The 23,917-nt window shown below is 37.3% G+C and overlaps 1 protein-coding gene across 1 annotated transcript in view; it reads left to right on the top strand.

Annotated features, from left to right (window-relative positions):
* The window catches only part of SLX4IP (SLX4 interacting protein), a gene marked incomplete at its 5' end in the record, with an annotated part of 33,733 nt that overhangs the window by 1,539 nt on the left and 8,277 nt on the right, over positions 1–23,917 (top strand). Inside the window, 3 exons of the mRNA XM_009069225.1 lie at positions 1,481–1,604; positions 15,048–15,125; positions 16,924–17,012. Coding sequence (XP_009067473.1) covers positions 1,481–1,604; positions 15,048–15,125; positions 16,924–17,012 — 291 coding nt within the window. The remainder of the gene's footprint in view (positions 1–1,480; positions 1,605–15,047; positions 15,126–16,923; positions 17,013–23,917) is intronic.

Below are 23,917 nucleotides of genomic sequence, written 5' to 3'. Positions count from 1 at the left end.
AGTGAAAGTCAGTGGCTGCTGTTGGAGCAGACAGAGCCTGGCAGTGTGATCCCAGGTAGAAGGAGGGAGCAGTTGGCTGCCAGCTTCTCCTTGGAGCACGTCACATAGAGCAGCCTGGGAGCTACAGGAATGACCAGAGCATGAGGCTGGAGTAAGGAATTACAGCTGGGCATTGGAGCAACTGCAGTGGCACACTGCTGGCAGAGGCTGATTGTAGACATCTTGGGATTGCTGCGAGATGCCAGTTGAGGCATTTGGGGGCTTTTCCCTCTTTCTGCCCTTCAAATTTCCCTGCCTTTTCTGTCATATCTCCTTTCCCTTAGAACAGCAAAGTCTAAGTTATGCCTTTGTACTCTGAGCTCTGTATAATTCTTTGTGGAGAACCATTTAAGTAATATTTCCATATGTATAACAACTCAAGTATGTTCCATGTAAATGAAGGAAGTGCATGGTCATGTTTATTGTTGCACAAGGAACCAAATACACACTGGTTCTGCTGCTTCAAGGCCTTTCCATTCTACCCTGAACCCATAGTCCTGTGAAGGAATGTGTAATGAGATCACTTTAATGAGTTAAACAGAAGAATAGGTAAAAAATATAGTATTTTATAATTGTACTCTACAAGCAGAAAGGAAAATGTACTTCTTACTGTTAGGAGAAAAATGCTCATTGTGGCTGACACAATGTATGTGTTCTGCTTTTATTTAGAGCAATGCATTAAAAATGTGTTGCTCTGCATACTTTCTACATTAATCAAAAGGAAATTTCAATCTAAGAGAGTTTAGATAATACTAATGTAATTTTGTCTATTACCCAAACACAAAAGGTGTTTGTACCCAAACAAAAAAGGTAAAATATTTTTGTGTACCACAAAGTATCATTTCTGTGAGCACATAGTTATGCACAATGGAAAAATGAGAATACTGAGAGAAAAGTCTCAAAAATGTGTGTGTGTGTATTAAACTGAAAACTTACTTTGATATTCAAAGGATTTTTTTTTGTTTTTACTCCAAGGTTTGTTTTTCTGTCATTATTCTGGCTGAAGGTTTTGTTCTTGAGTTGTATGTGGTTTTATTGTGTTTTGCTGAAGAAAGTATGAAAGACATGAAAGGATTTTTACTAATATTTTGCTTAAATACCTAATGCTGTGATTCATTTTTAACATGCATTTTTTCCTACTTTGCATACAAGTGAAACTGATTTATTTTCAAAAATTATTGATGTGGTATTATAATATATTTCATCTGCCAAGTGGAAATTTCATAATCTACTTCCTGTCTTGTTTTGTTGAAAAATGGTTTTATTCTCCCTCTTGTTCCCATTCATTTCCCAGTTTATGTGCTTCTCCCCTCATTACTTAATTGCATGTAATGTTCTTGCTGTTCGTGTGAGAGGAGGTGATTTTGTATTGATTTCTGCTGTGTTTCTGTGTGCACTGATGTAAATTTAGACCTAAATAGGCCAATGGTTGCTCTTTCAGGAGGTCTGCATGCTGCTAGAAGGACTTGTTGCTTCAAGAGTCAAACACTACTTGGAAGCACGTAAACAACGTGGTCAGTGGAAATCCATGGAACGTTCATCGTCTGGTCCTTTGTTTCTTACTGGTAAAAGAAATTGTTTAACTTATGATAAAATAAAGTGGCAAAATATAGTGAAAATTGCTGTTCTTTATTTTTATTGCAGGAGAAATTTGCCATCAGGAAAGCCAGAAAGCTTAAACCAGTTGGGTTTGGGTCTGAAATTATTTCAGCAATATTGGTGAAAAAATTAAATGGGTTTTCATTTTCTGTGTTACTAAAAATAAGCATAACACTCGTGCTATTAGTCTGAGAGTTTATCATGAAAGGGAATAAATGATATAACCTTGGGTCCTGCAGAATTGATGGAAATTTTTCTGATTTAAGTCTCCTTTCCACTTGAATGTATAGTTAAAAATTTTTTCATTTAGAAATAATATTGTTACTTCTCCCTCTTCTGGCAGTCTGTTCAGTCAGCAGCACCAATGACCTTGGGAGTGCAGAAGAAAACCGTATTAAGAACATTTACCCAACTGGAACTTATTTTTTGTGAGGGTGAGGAGACTAATAGGTGCCATTTCAGTACATCCGCGTTCTAAACTGAAGGTGGTGATTACTGTAGCTTGTGCTCTAATGTCAGAGCATCTTTGGGGCTAAATGGCTTTCAGTTTCTGTTTAATATCATTTCACTGTGATCATAATGGTGTGTTTGCAGTCGATAGGCTTATTGTTGGGGTTATATCATACAAGCAATTTATGTTTAAATAGTTCGTGGGAAAAAAATAGGTTAGTTTTTTTTTTTTATTACTGGCCTGAAGCATGTTATAAACTTGTCATAGAATGCAATAGTCAGGACCTGTGTTGGACATGGATTTCCACATTTCCTTAAGTATATCAAGATAGATCTCTACTGAAGTCTGACTTCTGCAATAAATGTAATTACATGTTTACTTTATATAATCACTATACTCATAGAATTTTTTGAATTCTATGTATGTTGCATTAACAATTTTAATTTTGAGCTAATTCTTTGCCTCTTAGAATGTTTCCCATTATTGAAAAGGTATATTCCTTTAGAGTTCTAGTTGATGGTTCAGTTTTAAACACATGTCAATAATAATAAGTGGTTTTAATGAAGGAAACAGGTTACATACTGTATGCTTGGCTTATTGCTGCAAACTTTTAGGCATATGTGGGAGCCAGATTGTTATGGCATGACAGGAGGGTTTTTTCCCCACCCCCAGGAACATGATCCTACATAAGCAAAAGCTGCTTCAGATCACTAAAGGATTTCCAAGCACTTTTTTCCTTGCAAGTTTTAAGTTCATTTCATCCCGTTAAAGTACTTGTTAGTCAAACACATGAACATCCAGACCCCTGTGCTCTTCTGGTTTCTAGTGAACCAGAGTTTTCGTACAGTGAAAGCAGTGGGACATTACAGAGGGTGGGATTAGATTTCTGAGATTTGTTGAGGTTTTTCTGTGTTTTCTTTTATCAATAAATATTTTTTATTCTTTATTTTTTAAAGTTTCCTGCCTCAGTCAAAGTAAGTTTTCAAAACCAATGATTTTATAAGGTAAAACTGCCAGACATAATAATTGTTTTATATATACAGAGAAATGCAATGTTAATTTGAGTGTGTGCATGAAATTTTTAGGGTCTTATATTTTGGTTTATGTTATGAACTTTTCAGTAATAGTACTGGTATGCTGTCCAGGGCTGTGAACTGATCTGCTTGACTCTTCCCCTTGTTTCCTGAAAATGAAAAAGTTAAGGATATGCATTTGAGGAGGTCATCAGTAATATCAGTGACAGTTTTAGATTAAAGGATATTTACTTTGGATGAGGCAGAATTACTGTTCCATCAGTTTTCTGCAGTTACTCTCATCGTCACTAATTAACAACACAGAACTAAAGGAAGCAAACAGGCTGTGATAACGAACATTCATGTTGAGCTTCATTTCCAAATCCAGTTCTTTCCTCTTCTCTCAGCCTGCTTTGCTCAGGGCTGTAATTTGTAAGAAAGGAGTGCTTTGTTCAAGTCCAAGAATCAAGTTTATTCAAGTTACAGTCAAGTCTGTTCTTACCTGAGAAGGAAATAACAGAATAGGTGGGTGTGCAGTGCAGCAGCCGGGACCTACCTCTAAGGACTGTCCCTTTCAGGTGAGCCACAGGGCTAATAGTCTCTAGTAGTTCTCATCACTCAAACGTGGCTCCCAAACCTCTTCTGTTGTGTGTTCCTCTCTCTAGGATCACAGGTTCTGCGTGCAGTCTGCAATGAAATGTTTTGTGGTTTTTTCACAAGCAGATGAAGTGCAGGATAGCAGCCAGTGTTTGACTGATCTGTGCTGTAGCATACAGAGAAATGCAGGAGCTTGGTACGTGGCTCACTGTGCACACAGTGGAGCTGCTGCTGGAGAAGTGTTTAAGCTGCAGCTATTGTTGCATTTGGAGGTTATTAAAAGTTTTTGCGTTCTTCAAGCTGAATGTGGTTTCTTTTGCTCAAAGTTATGCAAGTCTGTGTGGAGTTTCACTGCTGTAAAACCCCTGCTATTGCAAGGGGGTGTGTGTCTGTAGAAGGAACCTTAAGATGCTTAATAACTGTTTATTTGCTATTTCAAGTATCCCAGATCATCATTCCACCTCTGTCTGAAGTCACATCTTTTCAGGTCCATTTTAATTAGCTTGCTGTGCACACTCCAGGGTGTCTTCAAAATTTACTTAGAAACAGAATTATTAGACCAATATTAATAAGTTTTAGACTACCTTTAATGTCAAAGCATGTTGTATTAGGTTTCCCTTCAGAACTAAAAGCCAAACTACCTTCACTTGATGAGCAGATCTCTTGTAAAGTCCTACTGCCATAACTGTTCTGAAGAAAAAGTTCCACCTATCACAATTTCTTTTCAATATTAATGTTATATTATGTTTAGTATGAATACTATTTAATCCCACCTTTCAGTTTTGTGGCACTTAATGTAAATATCTGTGCAAGTTACTTGTTAATTTACATTTCTTTTTCACTTCAGTTCCACCCCCACTGCAGTGTGTGGTGGGTCGCATACCATCTCATTAGGAAATCTGTGGGTGTTACACACAGGAGAAGAAAGAAAGAAAGAAAGAATGGAAAAATGAGAGAAAGTAGCCAAGACAAGCAAGTTCTTCCTATTCTTCCTTCTGTCTGAACAATTTCCCCACCCCTCCCAAATGGCCAGTATGAACAATTTGCCAAAGTAAGCTTTAATTTAGCCTTTGGATGTAAGCTTTGGTATAAACTCACTGTTTCCTGTGTTTAATTAATGTCCAAATGTGTTTGATTTTGGTTGATTTTATTTTGTAAGAGAAAATTAAAATGGGGTTGATTTTTCCAAGGTTGAATTTTGCCTGCATCTAATCTGCATGGCCAAAATCATGCAAGAAGGGCATCAGCCAGGTATGGCTTGTCCTTGCATTATTTCAAGTTTCATGTTCCACTGAAAGTGGCTGGTTCTGATTAAGAGCAATGAGAATTAAGAGGAGACTGTAAAGAGCACTGAGTAGAGATATTAAATACAGGAGAATGACTAAGGGAAGGCTATGGAAAAAATAAGGAAGAAGGCAAGGTTTACATGGGCACAGAGGAAGCAAAAAGAGAATGTGGAAATGAAGTGTGGTTGGTAGACATGTCAATGCTAGAAATGGAAGGAAGGAAGGAAAAAGGTATATGGTTAACTGACCTTCTTCCACCTTTTGAGGGAGAAAAAAGTTAACTATGTTTATCCTGCAAGTAATTTTCAGATCTATTCTCATTCCTTCCCTAGCATCCTTGTTGTTTTTTTTGGCTTGGGGTGGAACATTTTTGCTCTGGTTTCAGATCTTTTTATTGTACAGTCTCTTCTACAGTGAAAATAATTAGAAAGCATGCTGTCACATGGCACAGTGAGCTCCCAGCTTGATTTTATCTGCTTTCCCTGGGATCGTGTATATATTTTTTTATATTTTTTACTTGGTTTTCTAAGGAAATGAGGCTTATTTTGATCATGTTTTCTCTATTTGTCCATCTTTTCCCCCAGCTGCTTTTTGCAAACGTGATTGTACTTTATTAACAGGTAGAAGTCTCTGGCATGAAATTTTCAGTCATTAACTCCTGACAGTCTTACTAAAATGAGAAACTGGAAGAAGTACAAGAGCTATTAGAAGTAGTTCAGCGTTACAGAGATCTGGAGTTAAAGTTCATATCGTATTTAATATAAAGAAAAATGCATAAGATGCAGTTTCACAAGAAAATACATTTCTCTTGCTTAGGAAACTATTTTCTTGGCTCCTGTAAGGGCACAAAAATATACAATGAATTATGGTAGTAAATATTCCAAACTCTTTGGCCTTGCACTTTAATTTGAACATTATGATGTTTTTTAAGGAAAACACCCTCTTCAGACTGGCCCAGTTTGCTTTAGGAGTGTTCACTATTACTGCAGGACATGAATTGTGTAAGATGTTTGTAGAGTATGTTCCACATTACAATCCTGGAGCAGCAAAACTGCTTTATTCCCACTGTCCCAGCTGTTAACTCTTACTCCTCTGCTGGGAAGCTGTTTGGTTTGGTTTTAACTAGACTCTCTTCTACTTTATTGCTTAAAGAGCAACTCTACAACAATTTGATGGGTACAACTAGAGGGAAATAAGCTATGGCAGATAAGCTGCCATAGGGGACTGAGGAGGAGTCTTTTAAATGAACTTTGATATTTGCAGTTGCACATTGTAATTTCTGTCTCTCAAAAGAATTATATTGCATCTTCTCTACAATGGACTCATTTATGATTTGTGGCCAAGTCCTGCAGATCTGTGTGAACTTTAAACTTACATTCATCTGTCTGTGACAACAGAGCCTCATAGCTCCCTGAAGTATGCAGCAACTTATGCAATAACTTATGAAAAATCTTTTGATTAGTATCTTGGACTTAGTATTTCCTGTATTTTCTTTAGACTGCTTTTTTCCCCATTTTTTGATAGCCAGATAATAGGAAATAAGGGCATCTTTTTTCACCGAAACATTTTTCTTCTAGAAGATCAGGGTTATATATTGGAATAATTCTTTTGGTTTGTGTTTGTTTTGTTCTTTTCTCAGGGTTTTTAGCTCTTGTATTTAGTCTCCCCTTGTAGCCATTTTACATGCAAGGCACTTGGCTCTATGGACCTGTAGTCTTACCCAGTGTGGTCTTTCTTACCATTGTGCTGCTCTGGACAAGGCTGCACTGCAAACTGAGAGCTCATTCATAGGAGAGTTGGTGTGTCTCAAAGAGTGGCAGAGGAAGCTCTGCACTGTCTAAACTGAAGGTTCTACCTCTGGAAAGATCTTCCTGTTGCTACACTGATACTGGCAGAAACTATAGCAATTGCTGTCCCTGTCTTACATGGGACATTTGGAGCTGCAGCTCCAGGTGGGTTGAATGTGTTCTCTTTATTTTACTTCTTCCCTGGTTGCAGCTCTCCCATCAAGTTATTCATGGTCTTGGATAAGAAATGAAAAATTGTACTTGTTTTAAAGATGCTCTTAATAAAGTGTTTTATATAGTTAGTATTGTATTGAAAGAAATCTAATTTATTTAAAATAACAGGAGAGTTGTTTGATTTGGTGTATTTTTGTGACCAGGAAGAATTTGGTGTTGGTTGTGGAAATAGCCTTGATCTCTAACCTTTAATTACTATCTGTCTTAATGTTTTATGTACCTTTCTCTTGCTTCCATCTTGTTTCTATCTTTTGTTTGTCTTTTGTTTCTGTATGATTTTTTCATTTTGCAAAAAGAAAAATTAGTATGAATATTACTCCTAAGTGTGTGTGTATGCAAAACAAAATGTTTAATAGCATGCACAAACAGCTACTAACCAACACATCTGTATAAGCTATAAAGATATTTCTGTATCATCCGAGTACTTCTGCATAGGAATTGTGCTTTTAGTACTTCAGTTTTTGCAAAGACACATATATTTATGCAAATTGAAAGTTTATATTTGGAGTTTTCATTTATAGTTAGGCAAAAAATCAGCATCCATTAGTCGTGTGCCTTTACAAAGTGAAATTATGCCCCAGTTTCTCAAAGCTGGCTGGAAGTTAATAGGCAATTAATCTCTATCAGTTAAAAATGAAGTTTAGGGTACTAGTTTGATGCAGGTGTTGGAAGTTAGGCAAGGTGATTCTGTGGTCTGCATTTAATGCTCAAACTCCTTGTGTAGGAATGTCTCAAATACCAGAGAAGAAATTATTTGATCAGTATGATAGACCTGACTTTCCTCAGCTGTCTGACCTTTATAAATATGTGTGTGGGATAGCTGGAAGACTCTGCTGCCTGGAACATGCTGCAGATAAATAATGAGGGCAGTTTAACATATTATCTGCATTCTGCTGAAGGAAAGGATTGGTGAATAATGTCCAAATCTGGTCATAATTTTTAATGTAGTATGAATGCACCTTTAGGGTTTCATTTTTTCAGCTTGGGTATGTATGATTGCATATATCACAGACAGATACACAGTGAGTTGTTTAGGTGTGTGCCAGGTCTACCTGTTGTGCATTGCAAAACCCACATAGAATCATTTATGTTGGATATGACCTTTAAGATCATCAAGTCCAACCATTAATCCACCACTGCCACATCCACCACTGAACAACATCCCCAAGTGCCATATCTACACATCCTTTAAATCCCTCCAGGGATATTCCAACAAGCAGACAGCACATTCCTGTTGTGTGTGTTTGTGTGCAGAAAATGCTGTGTCTGGGTGCAGCTGTAGTGACTGTGTGTGTTTGGGACTTGTGACAGTCTCTGTGCATTACTGGGGCTCAGGTTCTGTGTTTTCAGACTTAAGTCATCTTGTTGAGCAGGGATATGTGTCAGGAGGTTGCTAGTATGAAAGTGTTCACATCAGGACATTGTCAGCATCTTAGCGTGGAGGGGTTTTTGTATAACTGCATGGGAGGGGGAAAAGAGCGTGATTTAGTGAAAAAAAATCCAGAAAGTCCAAACCAAACCATACTGTGATGAAAAGGGAAACATGATTTCTAAGTTCGAAGGAAGACTGTATCTATTTCCTAAAAATTAACTAGGTTAAAGAGCTTATTTTGCCTATAGTTCAACTGTATATTAAATGAGATGGGGAAAAAAAAATTGACTTTTATTTTGAAATTAAATGTCAGGTTTCTTTAGAAAAAAAAGAAAAGTAGTCTTTATTAAATGTTTCTAAAGGGAGAAATGTTGTTTTGGTTGCAATGTAGGCAAGAAAGAATAGGGATTTGAATTAAAACCTAAAAGAAATATGATTTCCCTAGAAATGTTTAGAGGAATTTACTTAATTGCAACCAGAAGTTTGACCTGGAAGTGTAACGTTTTGACCTTTCAGCTGTCTGGCTTCCTAAATGTGTTGTTTTGCTCTCTTTAAACTGTGAGAAAATCTGTTTTACACATCTTTAACCCTTGCATTCCCTAAAAGTCTCGGTGTAAAAGTCCCCAAGCTATCACCAGTGAAAGAAAACAAAAATCCTGATATTTTAAGAAAAAAATCATCATTGCAGCTCTGTGCTGAGCATTAGCATCCTTTCTATTTTCATTATAACTGGAAGTAATTGGGAGTGTAATTTCATTGCTCAATATGATTAGGAATTTCTTTTAAACTTTACATGTTGCTATATTACACACTAATATTCTCCTTTGTTCTTAAGTTTCATTATCATATGACCAAGGTAGAAACTACAGCTTTTTAAATAGCAAACATTTTAGTGGGTTTATTCATATTTGGAAAATTTTTATAAGGGTATACAGAAATGTGTCCGGATAGAGACAGAAGGCCAATTCCTGAAAAATTTTTTGCATGTTTTCTGCATGTTAAGTGAGAGCAGTTCTGAGTGTTTGATTCACCACTGAAGGTACCAGGTATGTTGTGGTTATTACCCACTGAGTGTTTCTATGGACTACAAAGGCACAAGTGGCAAACCACAAAAAAGACTATACCAGCAACGCTATACAGGGCCTGTGCCTTAATTTATTTGAAAATATAGAGTTAAATAAAAAATTAGTAGTGTAGCAAATAATAAAGACTTTTACTTGAAATAGGAGGAAAAAGGTTCAGTGTAATCTTTAATATGTATTGTGGACATAGTAACAGAACTTGATGTATTCCATCAGCTTCAGACAGATCAGAGATGTTCTAATGCAAAGCAAATTACACTTATTCAGGGAGAAACATTCTGTATGTGACATTCACTATGCAAATCCATGTTTAAATCTCAAAATTTGTTTTAGAAAGGATAGAAGGTGACAGACTTGTCAGTATCTTTCTGTTACTCTTTTAAGTAATATATTTAGTTTGGTGGGGGATTATTTTTATGTGCATGTGGGTCATAGGATATGGGCAGTGCCTGTCCTCTTTGTTGTCTTCCCATGGCACAAGACAGGATTGTGAGTTTTGATCTTTTGTATAAAAGACCTTAAATTTGGTAGTTAATATCACAAAAGAGGATGTTTTTTGTACTTTTTTTTTTGCACTTGGTATCTATTACATTGATATCAGAAATGCAGAATACTGAGCTGTGTAGTTCAGGTGGTCCTTACAACATGATGTTCTCAAGTGAGCTAAAATGTTACAAACCATTTTGCAGTTAGTCTCCAGCTCTTTGTTCCACAGCCTGCACCTGCTTCATTGCTAGAGTTGAGTGGCACTGAGCAGGTGAATCACAATCATCACAGTCTTTTTGGTTTTATCCTCTCTGCATCAGAGCTTGTGAGAGCAGAGACAGAGGCTTATTAGGAATCAGAACCTTTCAGCAGCTGTGATGCTGTGTCTTATATGGTCTCTTTGCCAGCATTTGCAAAGAGAAAATACACAAGGATCCTTTTTGGTGACTTTCCACCTATTTGCTGTGCCCCAGAATTTCCTTCTCTTCTGAGTTGTTGGAAACGTAGCAAGAGTCTGTTGTGTGAAATGGCAAAAACTCGTGAATCTCTGGCACAGCTTGCTTAACAACAGCATGAAACTGCTGCTTCAAGTCCATACATGTTTCTTAGAACACACTTGCTTCTGGAGTGTCCTCTAGATGATAGGGTAGAAAGGGAGTCATGATAATCAGCATCTACCTCTTAGCTTCACTTGGCTATCCCATCAGGAGTCCTCAAAAAAAAAAAAAAAGAGAAGAATATTCATTGCTACCATTTAACCATTTATCAAGATCACCTTTGAAGAAACTATCTTTTTATGTTCATGCCACTTTTTCAAGTTCTGCTGAAGATACCTGCTCCTAATTGTTCTTTCCTTCTCATGTCTCCAGTGGCAGATTGTTGGGCTTTTTTCATCAAACCCAAAGGTTTTGTAGCCATGTGATGCAATATATTCCTGACATTTTTAGTGACCCTTGTCTAAAGACCTTGCTATTGGTAGAAGATGAAAATCTTGGCAGCTGGGGGAGCTTTACGGTTAAAACCCTTTCATCTCAGGCGTAAAAGTTTTGCAGAAGTTATTTCCTATTGACAGGGAAAAAAATAGAGCCTGGAGACCTGTGAAGGGTTTGAGTGACTTCATTTGAAAATCTTTCAGCATTATAGCATTGGCACCCATGATTCTGTGTTCTAATGAACAGTAAGGGGAACCAGTCATGTCTGGTAAATTCTGAAAGACTGATTTCAAAAGTTTGGTCGAGTTTTTGTGCTAGAAGAGACTTCGTTTTGTAGAGATTTCTGACACCTAAATCCCTCCCTTTCAAGTATTTCATGGCATAAAAAAAATTCATGCAGATCATGCATTTCTTCAAGGAAAATCCAGAGACAGTTAGACTGAAAGGACATATTTTTTTGGAAGATTCCTCTGCTGTATTATGCATTCCCTAGTGCCCTGTGAGCCCAGCTTGGGACCACCATGGTGTTTGTATCTCGTTTTAGCTAGAATCTACCTTCCTTTTGTCACTGTGAGGAATTCAATGATGTAAGTAAATGACATTGGTCCATTTGGATACAGCTCTGTCTGGCCAGTTTATGGGAGATGCTCAGCTTGATGTGCCAATGTGGCATAATGTTTTTTTAAAAGAGTTTATAAGTTCTATTTGATGTTGATCACTACATGTTTTTCTGTGTATTTGTGATAATCACTTTCTTTGAACTGAAGGCAGACTGGATGGAAAGAATGGATTCCATCCTGACATGTTTCAGTTGTTTTAAACCCACTGTTGGGTGTATAAAACTTTGAACTGGGTGAAGATGTTTGTTATACATATGGTTTCCAGATAAGGCTCAGGAAATCTCAACAACTTTTTGTACCTGCTGTCTTGCATCTGTTGTCCCTGGTCTATCCCAGGCTTGGACTTAAACTTGCATGCTAGTGTTTGCTTTTGAATCTCTTCTAAATTAGAAATGGCAACCTGCTCTGGAGCACAGGCTGTGGACTTGGACATTTGTTTTGGGAAGGAAAGATGCACAACAGTAGGTGTAGAATAAACTGTTCCTTTTTTTGTTTTGTTTACAAACTATCAGGGCTTTTGATTTGGTGGTGAATAATTTTATGTGGAGAAATATGACTGCTAAAAAGCAGTGTAATAATATGTCTGTGGAGCACTTTGAAGATGAAAAGCTCTATACAGTGTAAACATCATTACTAGTATAGCTTAATCTGTGTGGAAAAATTAATCTAGCAAGAGTAAAGTGTGGATTTTTTTATGAATGTACAATATAGTGCTTCAGAAAGTCTAATGCACCTGTGGATTTACTTTCACATTGGAACATAAGAAATTTATCCTCTTATATTTTTAATGTGTATTGCAATGATTCACTTTGTTGTTACTTTCCAAATGTAGAGAGAGTTCTAATCCACAACAACCTGTCAGAAATGTGAAATGTATTTTAAAAGATGGTATAAAAATACTGTGCAATGAGAAATAGGTGCCTGTCAGATACAGATTTGGGGGGCACTCGGCCTTGTTAGGCTTGTGCTGTGCCTTTGGAGAACTTGAGTGAAGTACAGAGCCACACAGGTGCCAGATGGTGCTGGGGAGTGAACACATGCCAGGCTGCTCCAGATAACTCAGCAGCTCTGAGGCATTTTCCCAGGCTCCCAGATGAATGGTCCATAATAGCCGTGGGAGAGGGCTTCCCACTGCTCCACGTTGTACCACAGCCGCCTCTTGGCAGCCTTCTGGAAGCTCAAGTCAGCTTGGCTGTGACTCCTTTGGTAAACAAGTGTTGCTGGATAGTCTTACGGTAAAGAGTCAGTGCCTGATACTTCCTCTCGGTGTCGTGGGACTATGAAATACAACAAGGGCAAATCACCATTCCCTTAAAAGGCAGCTCTCACTGGTGCTGTTTCAGCTGAAACTGAGCTGTGGTTGTTCTAGAACCACTTTTATCCAGTCACATTTTGGATTTCTGGGGGCTATTTACTTTGTTGGGTTTGGGGGTTTTTGGTTGGTTTTGTTTTCCTTTTTTGTTTTTTGATCTTATGATGTAGGTGCACAGTATTGAAGTAAGAAAAACAAAACCCCAATAAATAGAGTTTTATTTCTGTTTCTGTGTTGGTAATCTACCAATGGAGCTTTGTCTGTGTTACATGGTGAAGAGGAAATTGAAGGTTTGGCCAACTGGATTTGCTGAGCCCAGGATCTGTGAATTTTCTACGTTACTAGAGGCAAAACATTGTCTGTAGTTCGAGGTTCAAACTTCTATGCCGTGCTTAAAAGGAGTTAGTGAGGGACCATTTGGCAAATATCAGCCAGTGCCTCCTTCCATGATACCATGAACGACAGGTTTTGGTCCGTGCTGGGATTACACTGGCTGTCTTCCCTGGAGCATAATCCACTGCTCACTCAAATCCAGCATTAGTATATGATAGTATATAAACAGCATTGATGGTGGACAAGTCGGGAGTTGAGAACGGACTTAAACTCATGCTGAGTAACTGTGTAAAACCTTTAAAATTCTGCAAGTTGCATGAGGTTGTTGGCTAAGAAGGTTTTCTTGTGGGGCTTATTTTTTAGGTTTTTATTTCATGAAGTTGAATGGTGAATTGGAAAATAGATTTCCCCTGAAGAAAGCTGAAAGAGGATATCAGAGATTTTATAGTTCTGCAGTAACTTTAACAACTTCGGGGGAGTTTTGCAAACTCCAGCTGACTGTGGATAGATCAGATGTCACATGCAACAGGCTTTCAAAACATTTGAGCATAGCTGTGTGACACTTTCAAAATCCAGGTATCTTCGGTGTGATGCATCTTAGTATTTTCTCATGGTTAGCAACAAGTAAGAGCAGATCATCTGTTTAGAACTTTTCAGCAAGGTAGTAAAAATAGTCAGGGAAACTGAAATTGTTTTTCAGTGTTAGTCCCTCTGGGCTGAGTTTATTAGCTCAAGTGCCAACTCCCTGTGAAGGCTTTATAAGACTTTGAGACTTGAGCTGATGCTGCAAAAACAGTGTGTATAGCTGTCTCGATCTCTTAAGTAGGTATTTGTTTTGTCAGACCTGAGGTAGGTGTTCTTCCAGAGAGCAGTAGCTGCCTGAATCAAGGACCTTTAAGAGGAATTGACTTTGTTCAGTCAATCCTGTATGATTAAACACTTAATCTCTGAGAGAATACCTGGATAGCAAGAAAAATATAGATAGGCATGTCAGTGATTCATAAACAATTTCAGGAAGGAAGTATCCTGCTTTTCCATGTGAATAGCTGAAGATTCACACTTTTTCATTCTGAGTTCCTCTCAAGAAAAATACGTTTGGAATATCACAGACAAAAGGAGGTGGGAAAAACCCCTCTTTTAATACCTACTCTGTGTTTGAAGATTTGTGTTCCAAGTTGTACTGTTAGGAGTGTTACTTTTTCAACATTACAGAGGTCACAGTGGAAGATGCTGTTATCACACTAATAACTTATTTATATCCAGGGCAAATTCTTTGATTTGGCTAATCCTACTAGCAGTGTTAAAGGGTTGTAGATGCCAAACTGGAAATAGCTAAAAGTAATTTTCTTTAATTGTTCTCGTAAATATACAGTTAATAAAGCTGGTGGATCCCATCCAAATTTTTCTTTAGCACTCATCATTTTCAAGGGATGGTTCGACTTGTCACATCTTGACTTGATCTCTAAAGGGAAGTCAAATTTTAGGGATCTTCCTGAGGGGAAGGAAAAAAGATGGCTGATAAATTTCAAAGGGATTGCTTGTGATCCATAACTATAGCCCTTAATGAGAGGTGATGTTGAACAGCACCTGATGGTGAGCTCCAGAAGGTGTCGTAGGAATAGAGTTGTTGCCCCTGCAGGAGAGGACATGGGGCTTTTTGGGGCTTTTCCTATGCTCCTGGGGCATGAGCATTTCTGTCCTCAGGAATAGAAACTGTGTAGGTTACTTCAGTATGAGAATTCAGCAGTTTCTTTTTTAAATTATTCCTTTAAAGTTATGTTTTCTTTTGTATTCTTGGTCTGCTGCTTTCTCTCAATCCTGTCTTAGGAGATGTGCAACACTTTGAGACCAGAATGCCCAAGATACCTTTAAACTTATTGTTATCGCTTTGTTTTATGTTGCAGCCAACAGTTTACACATTACTGCCTACTTCATGAAGAGATGGGTTAACCTCCGTTGTGCTCTAGGGAAACATTATCATGGTAAGAAATCACTTTCATATAGTGCTACTTAGAATTTTGTATTTCTGGGAGGAAAAAAACTTAATACTTTGACACATTTTGGTCTACTTAATTGAAATTTCTTTCAGAGAGGGTAAAAAAGTGTTTCTTAAGATAAGACGGATTTTTTTAAAAAAACCTTGATTTTAAATTAAGTTTATGCCTTGCCCCAGGGTAATCAGCTAAGCCACACCAAATTCTGTAAGTCCATGAGACTCAGCATTTTACTGAGTCTCTGCAGGGTGAATCAACCAGAGGTTGCAGCATGAATCACTTCATTATTGCTTGTGTGTCTTGTGACATCAACTGTGCAGTACAAGTATATGCAAGAAAGGCTCTCATTCACCTCAGTGCTGTAAAGTCTTTACATAGGTGATGTCATTGGACCACTTCTTTTTTCCATGTTTTCTCAAGCCAGGATGCTCTGTAAGGAAGTGATATCCATCCCATCCTACCAACAGCAATGTGAAGGAACTATAATGATCACTACCCTTTGTGTTGACCTTTTTGTATTAAAAAAGACAAAATAAACCCACTTAGGCATCCCTTAAAATATTCAGTACTCAAATGGGCAATTTTTAGGAATTAATTAGATTCATAAATGTTTACACCTGTCTTCAAATGCCAACTAGGCATTTTTGAAGTCCATATTGGTTAAAGAAATCTGTGCTGACTTGAAATATTTCATCAAACTTGTTCTCTTTTTAAAATAGAATAACAGAGTTTCTGTATGGATATATTGACGCTGTTTACTGTGTATTAAATTTGAACTGTTTTAAAGCATCAATGAGTACCCAAAAATCTTTGATTTTGTTAGTCAACAGATGAGATTGTCATACTATGTAACAATAAAAATGTCTAAGTGGAATGAACTTGCCCTACTATTGAATGCTGCAAAAAAAATCTATGAGGTCAACCTCATGTCTTTTCTGTGTGCCTTCTCTTTCTTGCCCCAGAAAACCTGCCTTGGTTTTGAAGTGTAGCAAGTATTAAAAAATACTAACTCTGTATAAAAACAAAACAAAAACCAGCAGAAAAAAAATCAGGGCTGGAAACATGAAGAGAGTAATTTGAAAACAATTTCATATGTAAAACAACAAAATATCAGCTATGCTCTTCCCATGACATTGCCAGGTACTGAATAAAGCTTTGTCTCATCTATTCTGTTCTGGGAACCCTTCAGTTTTTAGTCCTCTGTAAATAGCAACTTTGTTGTGTTCATAACAAACCATGTGATCTCAAGTAAATTGTGTAATTCAGTAGTAGTTAGCCAGTTTTTTAATTACTTAAAAAATCTCTGTAGTCAGTGTGAACCACTCTGCCCTAGCCTTATGCCGAGGTTTGATGCCAAGTCCTGATTGAATGTGTTGTGCTGTGTTACAGACGTAATCCACAGCTTTTGTGATGAAAAGACTCATCACCAGAAGAGCCCAAAAGAAATCATCATTATGTGGTTTCTCTGCTGGTTCTGTCTGGTGTTTCTGTCCAGGGGTGCAGGTGGACTCATTTGCAGGCATGACTATCCTCTTGGGAACTAAATTGTCTCTGACTTATTGATTTATTGGTTTTGATTGGTTTAAAAAAAAACAAAACAAAAGGAGGGATGGCATGTTGAACAGAGTGGGGAAGAAGCTAGTGGAGTGCATTAAGTGAGTAAATGTGCAATTTAAAAGATAAATAATGTTGTTTACGGAAATAACATGTATATATGTTGTCATTATGTCTGATTCATGAAAATTGTTATAATTTTAATGATCTTTTTTCAATTCTTTCTGTGTAGCACTGCGTGTGTTTCCAGAGAGACTTATAGTTTGTGTCAGTAGACTTGACTTTGATCCAAGTGCTTGGATGTGGGAAAATGGTGTATTGGTATGTACAAAATGGTTCTATAAATTTTCTGGATGTTTATATGTAGATGTAGTTATTCTTGTATTAATGACTGTCATCTTTGAACCAGAAAATCACATTAACGGATGGACCAAAGTATTCAAAAGGACATCCCAAAGTGAGTCTGAGGGGGGAAAAAGGGGAATTTTTGAAAGCTCAGCATTTTCTGAGCCTTATAAAGCTCAAAACCCCCACATGTATTTAGAAAGCTAAATGATTTAGGTATGATTTTAGCACCTTGATATAAGAATCTTTTTCCTTTATATTTTAGCCTTGTAACATATTACTTTCCAAAATTATAATGTAGCAGTTTGTAATGTCCATGGGTTTCTTGTAGGTTTTCTTAGCACTTGTTCTGCAAAACAACTCAAAGGGATCAGTGCTAGTCCTGCTGGGAACAAAAATCCCCAAACATTTATGGAAGAAAAGGCACTGGTGTATGGTTAAATACCATAAACAATTCTGCTTAAATATTTCATCCTGAAGTCTTTACCAGGGTCAAAGGCTTATGAATTTTGTGCTGCAGTTGACTGCTGATGGTCTTAGGAGTGCTCACATGGGCCCAGGTGCCTGCTCTGTGGCAAGCAGGATCTTCTGGGCTCACACTGAAGGTTGCAATTGCACCCTGAGGTCGAGGTATATTTTAGGAGTTTATCTTACATCTATTAAAGTATATTTGACCCTTAAAAAAAAAAGTTGGTTTTCTTAACTCATTCAACTTCATATTTTTAATGCCAAGCAGTGTGTTTGTATTTATAATGCTAAGTGCAGATTTTATTATCTTGATCCTAAATTGATGCATATCCTTGAATGTCAAAGGATCAAGCAAATGTTTTTCACACTCTCAGAAAAAAAAATAATCTTTCTGCTTTAGAATTACTTTGCTGTTTTGAAAAGTATTACTTTTTCAGTGTTGTCTTGAAAACTACTTAATGCTTTAAGTAGTAAATCCTGTCTCTGCTTTTTAGTGAAGAAGTAATTATGTGGGGGGTTTTCTTGCTTAAGTATCTCTTATGTTATATCCAATTTCTCCATTTGGTATTTTTAATCTTTCCATAAAATAAAACTTGAGAAGTTTTCTTTAGTTTTTCTTTCATATGATTCTGGGTAGGAAAGAGAAGGCAAATTAAAAATATAATGTTATAGGCTTTAGCTTGACTATATCAAAATTTGATCTTGATCTATGGAAACTCCTTATTGTTTAAAAGCAGTTTAAACACTTATATTTTGAAAAAAATTACATCTCTTAGTGGGATCATAACCTAATCAATAATAAAGTTTGGGAGTTTGCTTCACTTAGAAGTGCCAAGTTTGTGCACAGACCTGGCTGGGATGGTCAGTGCAGTGTGTTGGTAGGAGAGAATAAGATAAATTATCCCTAAGCCATCTTTCCTGATCTGAAGAACTTAGCAAGATGAGAGCAGACCCTCAGCAAATGTTTTGTAGTATCTGTTTAATTCTTACCACTGTTACTTAGTGTCCACTCCAGATGGTTTTATTGGTCCAGAATTGCTACAGCGTGGTAGTGCCAAATTTGTCGCGTACTCTAGTTGGGTACTTTGCCAAACTGTGGGAGTGTTTGATTGCCAGTGAGAGGTAGTTTCAAGTTTTTGGCACTCCAGAAGTGAAGGGTAAGGATCTGCACTCTGTGTCTGTGTCTGTGTGTGCGCTTTTCTCTCTCTAGTTTAGCAGTGAGTAGGCTGAACTTTAAAATGCACTGCAGACCACCCAGAAGACCTTTTTGTTGATACACTCCAGTGTATTCTGTCATGGGCTAAAAATGAGGCATATGTTTTGTTTTCTACTCTATGTTGTTTGAATAATGTCCTAATGTTGGATGCAAGTTCTTTTAGTCATTTAATCAGCTCACACCCTTGGTTTTGGGGGCCTATTTGTTTTATAAAAGCAGTAAACTATACATTAATGGAGTTTTTGTCACTTTTCAGTGTTACTGAATGTCTCTGAGATTGACTTACTCAAGACTTAACAACCACTTATTTTTTTTAGCTGCTTTTCTGCTGATTTATGGTCTGGATAAAGTATTCATTCCTGAGCTCTGTGAAGACAAGTGGGGCTCAGTGCTCTACTTTCTCATTATTTGGAACCAGTTTTGTGTCCGCCTGGTACATGTTTCTTTCACTCACTACAACTGTCTTCCTTCACCTGTCTTCAGCACTTTATTCTTTGGCTTTTCACTGCTTTTTAGGCTATTCTCTGTATCTCTGAAATAGGTTGTACTTAAGGCAAGAGTTTCAAGGGATATAGCCAGCTATGAAGTGAAATTTTGATGTCCTGTGCCTTAGGAAAGATCATAATTAGATTGCTTTTGAGGTATTGAGAGGCACAAACCTCAGCATCAGTTGCTGAGAGAAGCAATGTGAATCCTTCTGTGATGCCTCTTGTAAGACTAAGGTTAAGGTTGATTACACGGTCTTGGTTAAATTAGCTTTAAGCATAAACTAATAAAATTTTGAGAGCCCTTCTAAGGAGCAGAGCTGAAATAAAATAGAGGAAACCCAATTGATCTGTAATTTTCTAGAATCTATTTATAAATGGGTGTGTCTGTGGTTATATTTAAAAATCAGGCTGCAGGCAGTAATGAGCATTTTGGAAGAAGGGAAACCTCTATTAAAGAAACAATATAGCAAGTTATTGAAATTACATAAGCAAATTGGAAGTCTCAAAGAAAAGATGGAAGAATAGCCTGGCTGATTAATGCTAAGTTTAAACATGAACCCATTGTTTCCTGTTTTACCGAACTATGTTCGTAATCTTGAATAATTTTATCTTGAAAAAGAAGAACATGGCAAAAGAGGAAACTCAGGGCAGTATGTAAGAGCTCTGGAGAGATTAGTCTTTGTCAATGACGACATTTTCTCGATGATTATTATGTAGAAAGCTAAAATGGAAAATTGGAAATGGGTTATCTGAAGAAACAGTGGAAATGGGTGGAAGGCTTATGGGCATTTGAAAATGTGCTAACAATGGAGTATTCATTGATAACCACATTGGCTTTATACCAGAATCCATGAGAGGAAGCAGTTTTAGGAAAAGCATGAAGGATGTTAAGCTAAAGATGATATTAAATTGGAAATTTGACATTACTGTTCATGTGAAATCAGAAAAGAAAGTGGGGAGTAGGAGATCTTTTTAATCAAGACAGAATCTCAGGGTTTCCACTGAGCCTTGCCAAGTTAGAGGGAATATTATACTAAAATAAAGATTCTTTTCCCACAGAATATTGCTCTTAAAAACAAACACACAAAAAAACCTCCACACAGGTACACAAGAAGAAAAGTGCTAAAGATAAGCCCAGTGTTTTCTAAGTGCCCAGCAGTGAAATAAAAGCAAACTATTTCATCTTCTTCACATGTGTGATCTTATAAATTGCATCATTAGAGCATCCTTCAGGTATATTAGAGAAGTCTTAAAACTCTTAAGAGCATAAGTGACAGCATTTGCTTGGGTTTTGATTATGCTGGGAAGAGGCTTTTGCTTCTTTCATGAAAATATGAAGACACAGCTGTAATCAACAGGAGACTTTGAATATTAGAGTATATGCTGCTTGGAATAGTGTGTCTATTGCAAGGTAGAATGAAAATTTTTTTCAGATAGCAGCAATTTGTAAAGATTAGTACAAGACTTTATGTGGAAGTTAGTTATCTTAAATACTTTAAAGACTATTATTGTTAAGTGGTATCAGATTGGGTAGGGGAAGAAGGAAATGCTGTGAAATAGAATTGCACAATTCACACTGTGTAAGTACTAATCTTGGCAAGGACCTCTGTGTGTGTGTGTATAGATATTTATATATGTATAATATTACAGTTAAACTGCTGTAATGATGGGCTACTACTGTAAAGGTCAGTCCACATCCCCTCTAGTTCCAGCTACATATTCCTTTCCTTGCTGGTTACAATGGACCAAGTGATTCTTCAGTCCAGAATGAATTAGTTCATTGACTTGATCTAGCAGAAAATTATTTATTTGTGAAGTTCCTCTGTTTTTTATTGGAGGATTAGTTTTCCATCATGTCAGTTCACTGAACCAACTCATCCTGTACCCACAGAGTTGCCAATTGTGGTGCAAAATAATGTTGCAGAAGCACACAGCCAGGATTTGGATGAAGGGAGCAGCATTGCTCCTTCAGGTAGCAGCTGATGGGTTTGGAAGTAACATCCAGAACACACAACAACATTAGATTTATTGTAATATTTGTCTTGTTGCTGTGGGGTTTTTATTTCGCTATCCTTTTTTACTTTTTATAAAATCTAGTTTTCTTGTGGTTTCAGATAATATGCCTAATTCTTTTCAGTCATTATAGGAAACATAGCTAGAGGAAAGCAATATTAAGCTGTAGTTTGGTAACTATGAACAAAGTTCACTCCATTTTAAAAAAGGTAGAGGGGAGGAAACTGCAGACTAATGAACTCTTAACCAAATTCCACAGAGCAGAACAGGCAAAGAATTGCTTTGTTGAGTTTTCTCTTTTGACACTTCAAGCTTTTGTCACCCGTTTTTTACTGATCCTTCATGTTCTGCTCAAGCTGATGCAAGACTGGTCATACTGAAACATGTCATCCCTCCTGCCTTCTCTTCCCCAGGCATTCTTGTCCTCAGTGTCTGTCAGTACTGGCATGTGTAGGGAGCTGGGTTCATTCAGTGATCCCTCTGAAAACAAGGAGTGTTTTTGTTTTGGTTTTTTTTTGTTGTTTGCATGGTTCACTTTCAGCCAGATCCCTTCAGTGTTGATACAGAGACTTGGCAGGACTGTGTGTTGGGTAAGGGTGAGACTTCCCTTTCACTGTCAGCATAGTTTTAAATTAACTTGGATCCTTAGGCTGCTCTCTCTGAGAAAATACATCTCAAAGTAATGATACTGAAGTCTTTGACTTGGTCATAAGGAAGAAAACTACAGCAGTTTTACAATATTCCCTTTTGCCCCAGCTTTCTGACTCTTCTTGGAGATTACCACTCCTAGAGCAGGGTTTGCCAAAAGGGCTGTGTGCCTGCATCTCATCTTGCTGTGTATTACAGTCTTGTAGATTCATGCACACCAAACTTCCCTGGATTTAAAGATGGTGCATTGAATTCAGGAGGGAGCAGCTGGGGCACGTGTGTGTCCTCCCTTCTGCCAGCCCTGCAGTTGGGGGTAGGAACCTTCTGCAAAAGGGGAGGGAGGATACCTGAGAGCAGAGATGCTGTGAATTGCCTCAATGAGATTTGTCTGAACTTGTATGAGTTTCTTCTTACAAACTGATTTATTTTCTGCCTGGCAAAAATCTAATAGCTGTCTGCTGTTTGCTCTATTAATGTTCCAGAGAAGTGGACAAATGATGAAATGAAATCTGACACAATTATTTCAATTAGTCAAGGCTGGGGAAGGCTGTGGGGAATTTCAGAGAAGCCTCACAGAGCTGAGTAGAGGGGCATTGGGATTGTAAATGAAAATCATGTGTTGATAAATGCACAGTATTTTTACTGAAAGGAGCAATTGCAGTGTTCATCCAAACTGCTGGATAAATTAACTGTGTGATTGCTGGAAAGAGGCCGAGATACTTCTGTAAGGAACTGATTTGAAAATCTTTGTTCTGTAGCATTATTTATCTGAAAAGCAGACAGAATATTAGAGTATATATGGAGTGAAATAAAAAGTAATTCTTAAATTGTCTTAAAGCCAATAAGTAATTTGAATACATTATCAGTAAAAGATTGTGTACCTCATTATGCAGAATCCAGGTGAAAGGAGAGCAGAAATACAGATGGTCCTGTAGCTGCAGTATAAATGATTAAGCAGATAAAATGATTTCCATATGAAGCAATCTTGAAAAAGCAGGGACAAATTGAGTAATCTTTCACTGATTTTGGTAGTTGCTCCATATATGAGTGCTCCAGTTGATTTAAGTGGAACTACTTAGCAGTGTTCACAAGATCTCATTTGTTAAAGCCTTGTGGTTATTTAAGATACTATCATCTGTCATCATTCTTTCACCTCCCTCATTTTCCTCTTCCCTCTCACTCTTGCTGTCACAGTGTATGGTGGTGGTTCATGGGGATTTGAGCTAAGGTTCTGGACCTCTGCCCTAAGTGATGCTCTTGTCTCTCTGCAAACCTGGAGAGGACAGGCACCTCTGGCACAGGGGCAGGGGTAAGGCTGGCAGGAATCATGGCTAAAGCTGCAGTGAGCTAAAGGTTTTATTTGGCTCTGGTGCGTCTGTGAGATTTTGATGGTAATTTGTGGTATTTCTATTGGGCAAATAATATTTGATGAATTTTTTTAAAAATAGTTTTTAAGATCCATCAGTTCCTCAGCCTTCCATGGAAATCTGTTAGAACCAGTAGCAAGTTTGTAATTTGTCTGAATGGGAAGCTGAAATACATGATGGTAAAGTTCACACAAGAATTTTTGAACTATTTGTAATGATCTGAAATTATTTGGTTGGACAGATCCTCACTGTGAGCTAAGAAATCTTGAGGGCTTTGGGGCTGGTGATAGTGATGTTTGTTTGTTCTGCCTGTTTTATATAATTTTTCTTCTGTATAACCAGCAAGATTAAGAGTATTAGTTATTCATTCCAAGATTTCCTACAGTTGTTACCTTGTGTTGTTACTGCATAAAAAGAACAGTTGTGTTTAAAATTGATGTCTCTTTTCCAGATTTTTTTCTGTAAGTATTGAATCGTTGTAAGTATATGAATCGTTGTTGCTGTATATATCAGGTATTCTTAAGTAATAATCTCTGATGTCACATAACCCAAGATATACCTGGAAGGGTAAATGCCAAGTTTGCTTCAGTATTGCTGATGGCTGATACGGATGGACATCTGCAGTGGTTGACTCCAATACCCATTTAGATTTGGTAGGCAGATAGAGGAGCCTCATGTCAG

This window comes from Acanthisitta chloris, unplaced genomic scaffold (assembly GCF_000695815.1).
Source record: "Acanthisitta chloris isolate BGI_N310 unplaced genomic scaffold, ASM69581v1 scaffold15112, whole genome shotgun sequence".
In the NCBI taxonomy this organism is placed as follows: Eukaryota; Metazoa; Chordata; class Aves; order Passeriformes; family Acanthisittidae; genus Acanthisitta; species Acanthisitta chloris.
Note: the sequence above shows the minus strand (reverse complement) of the source record. Positions and strands in the feature narration are given on the sequence as shown.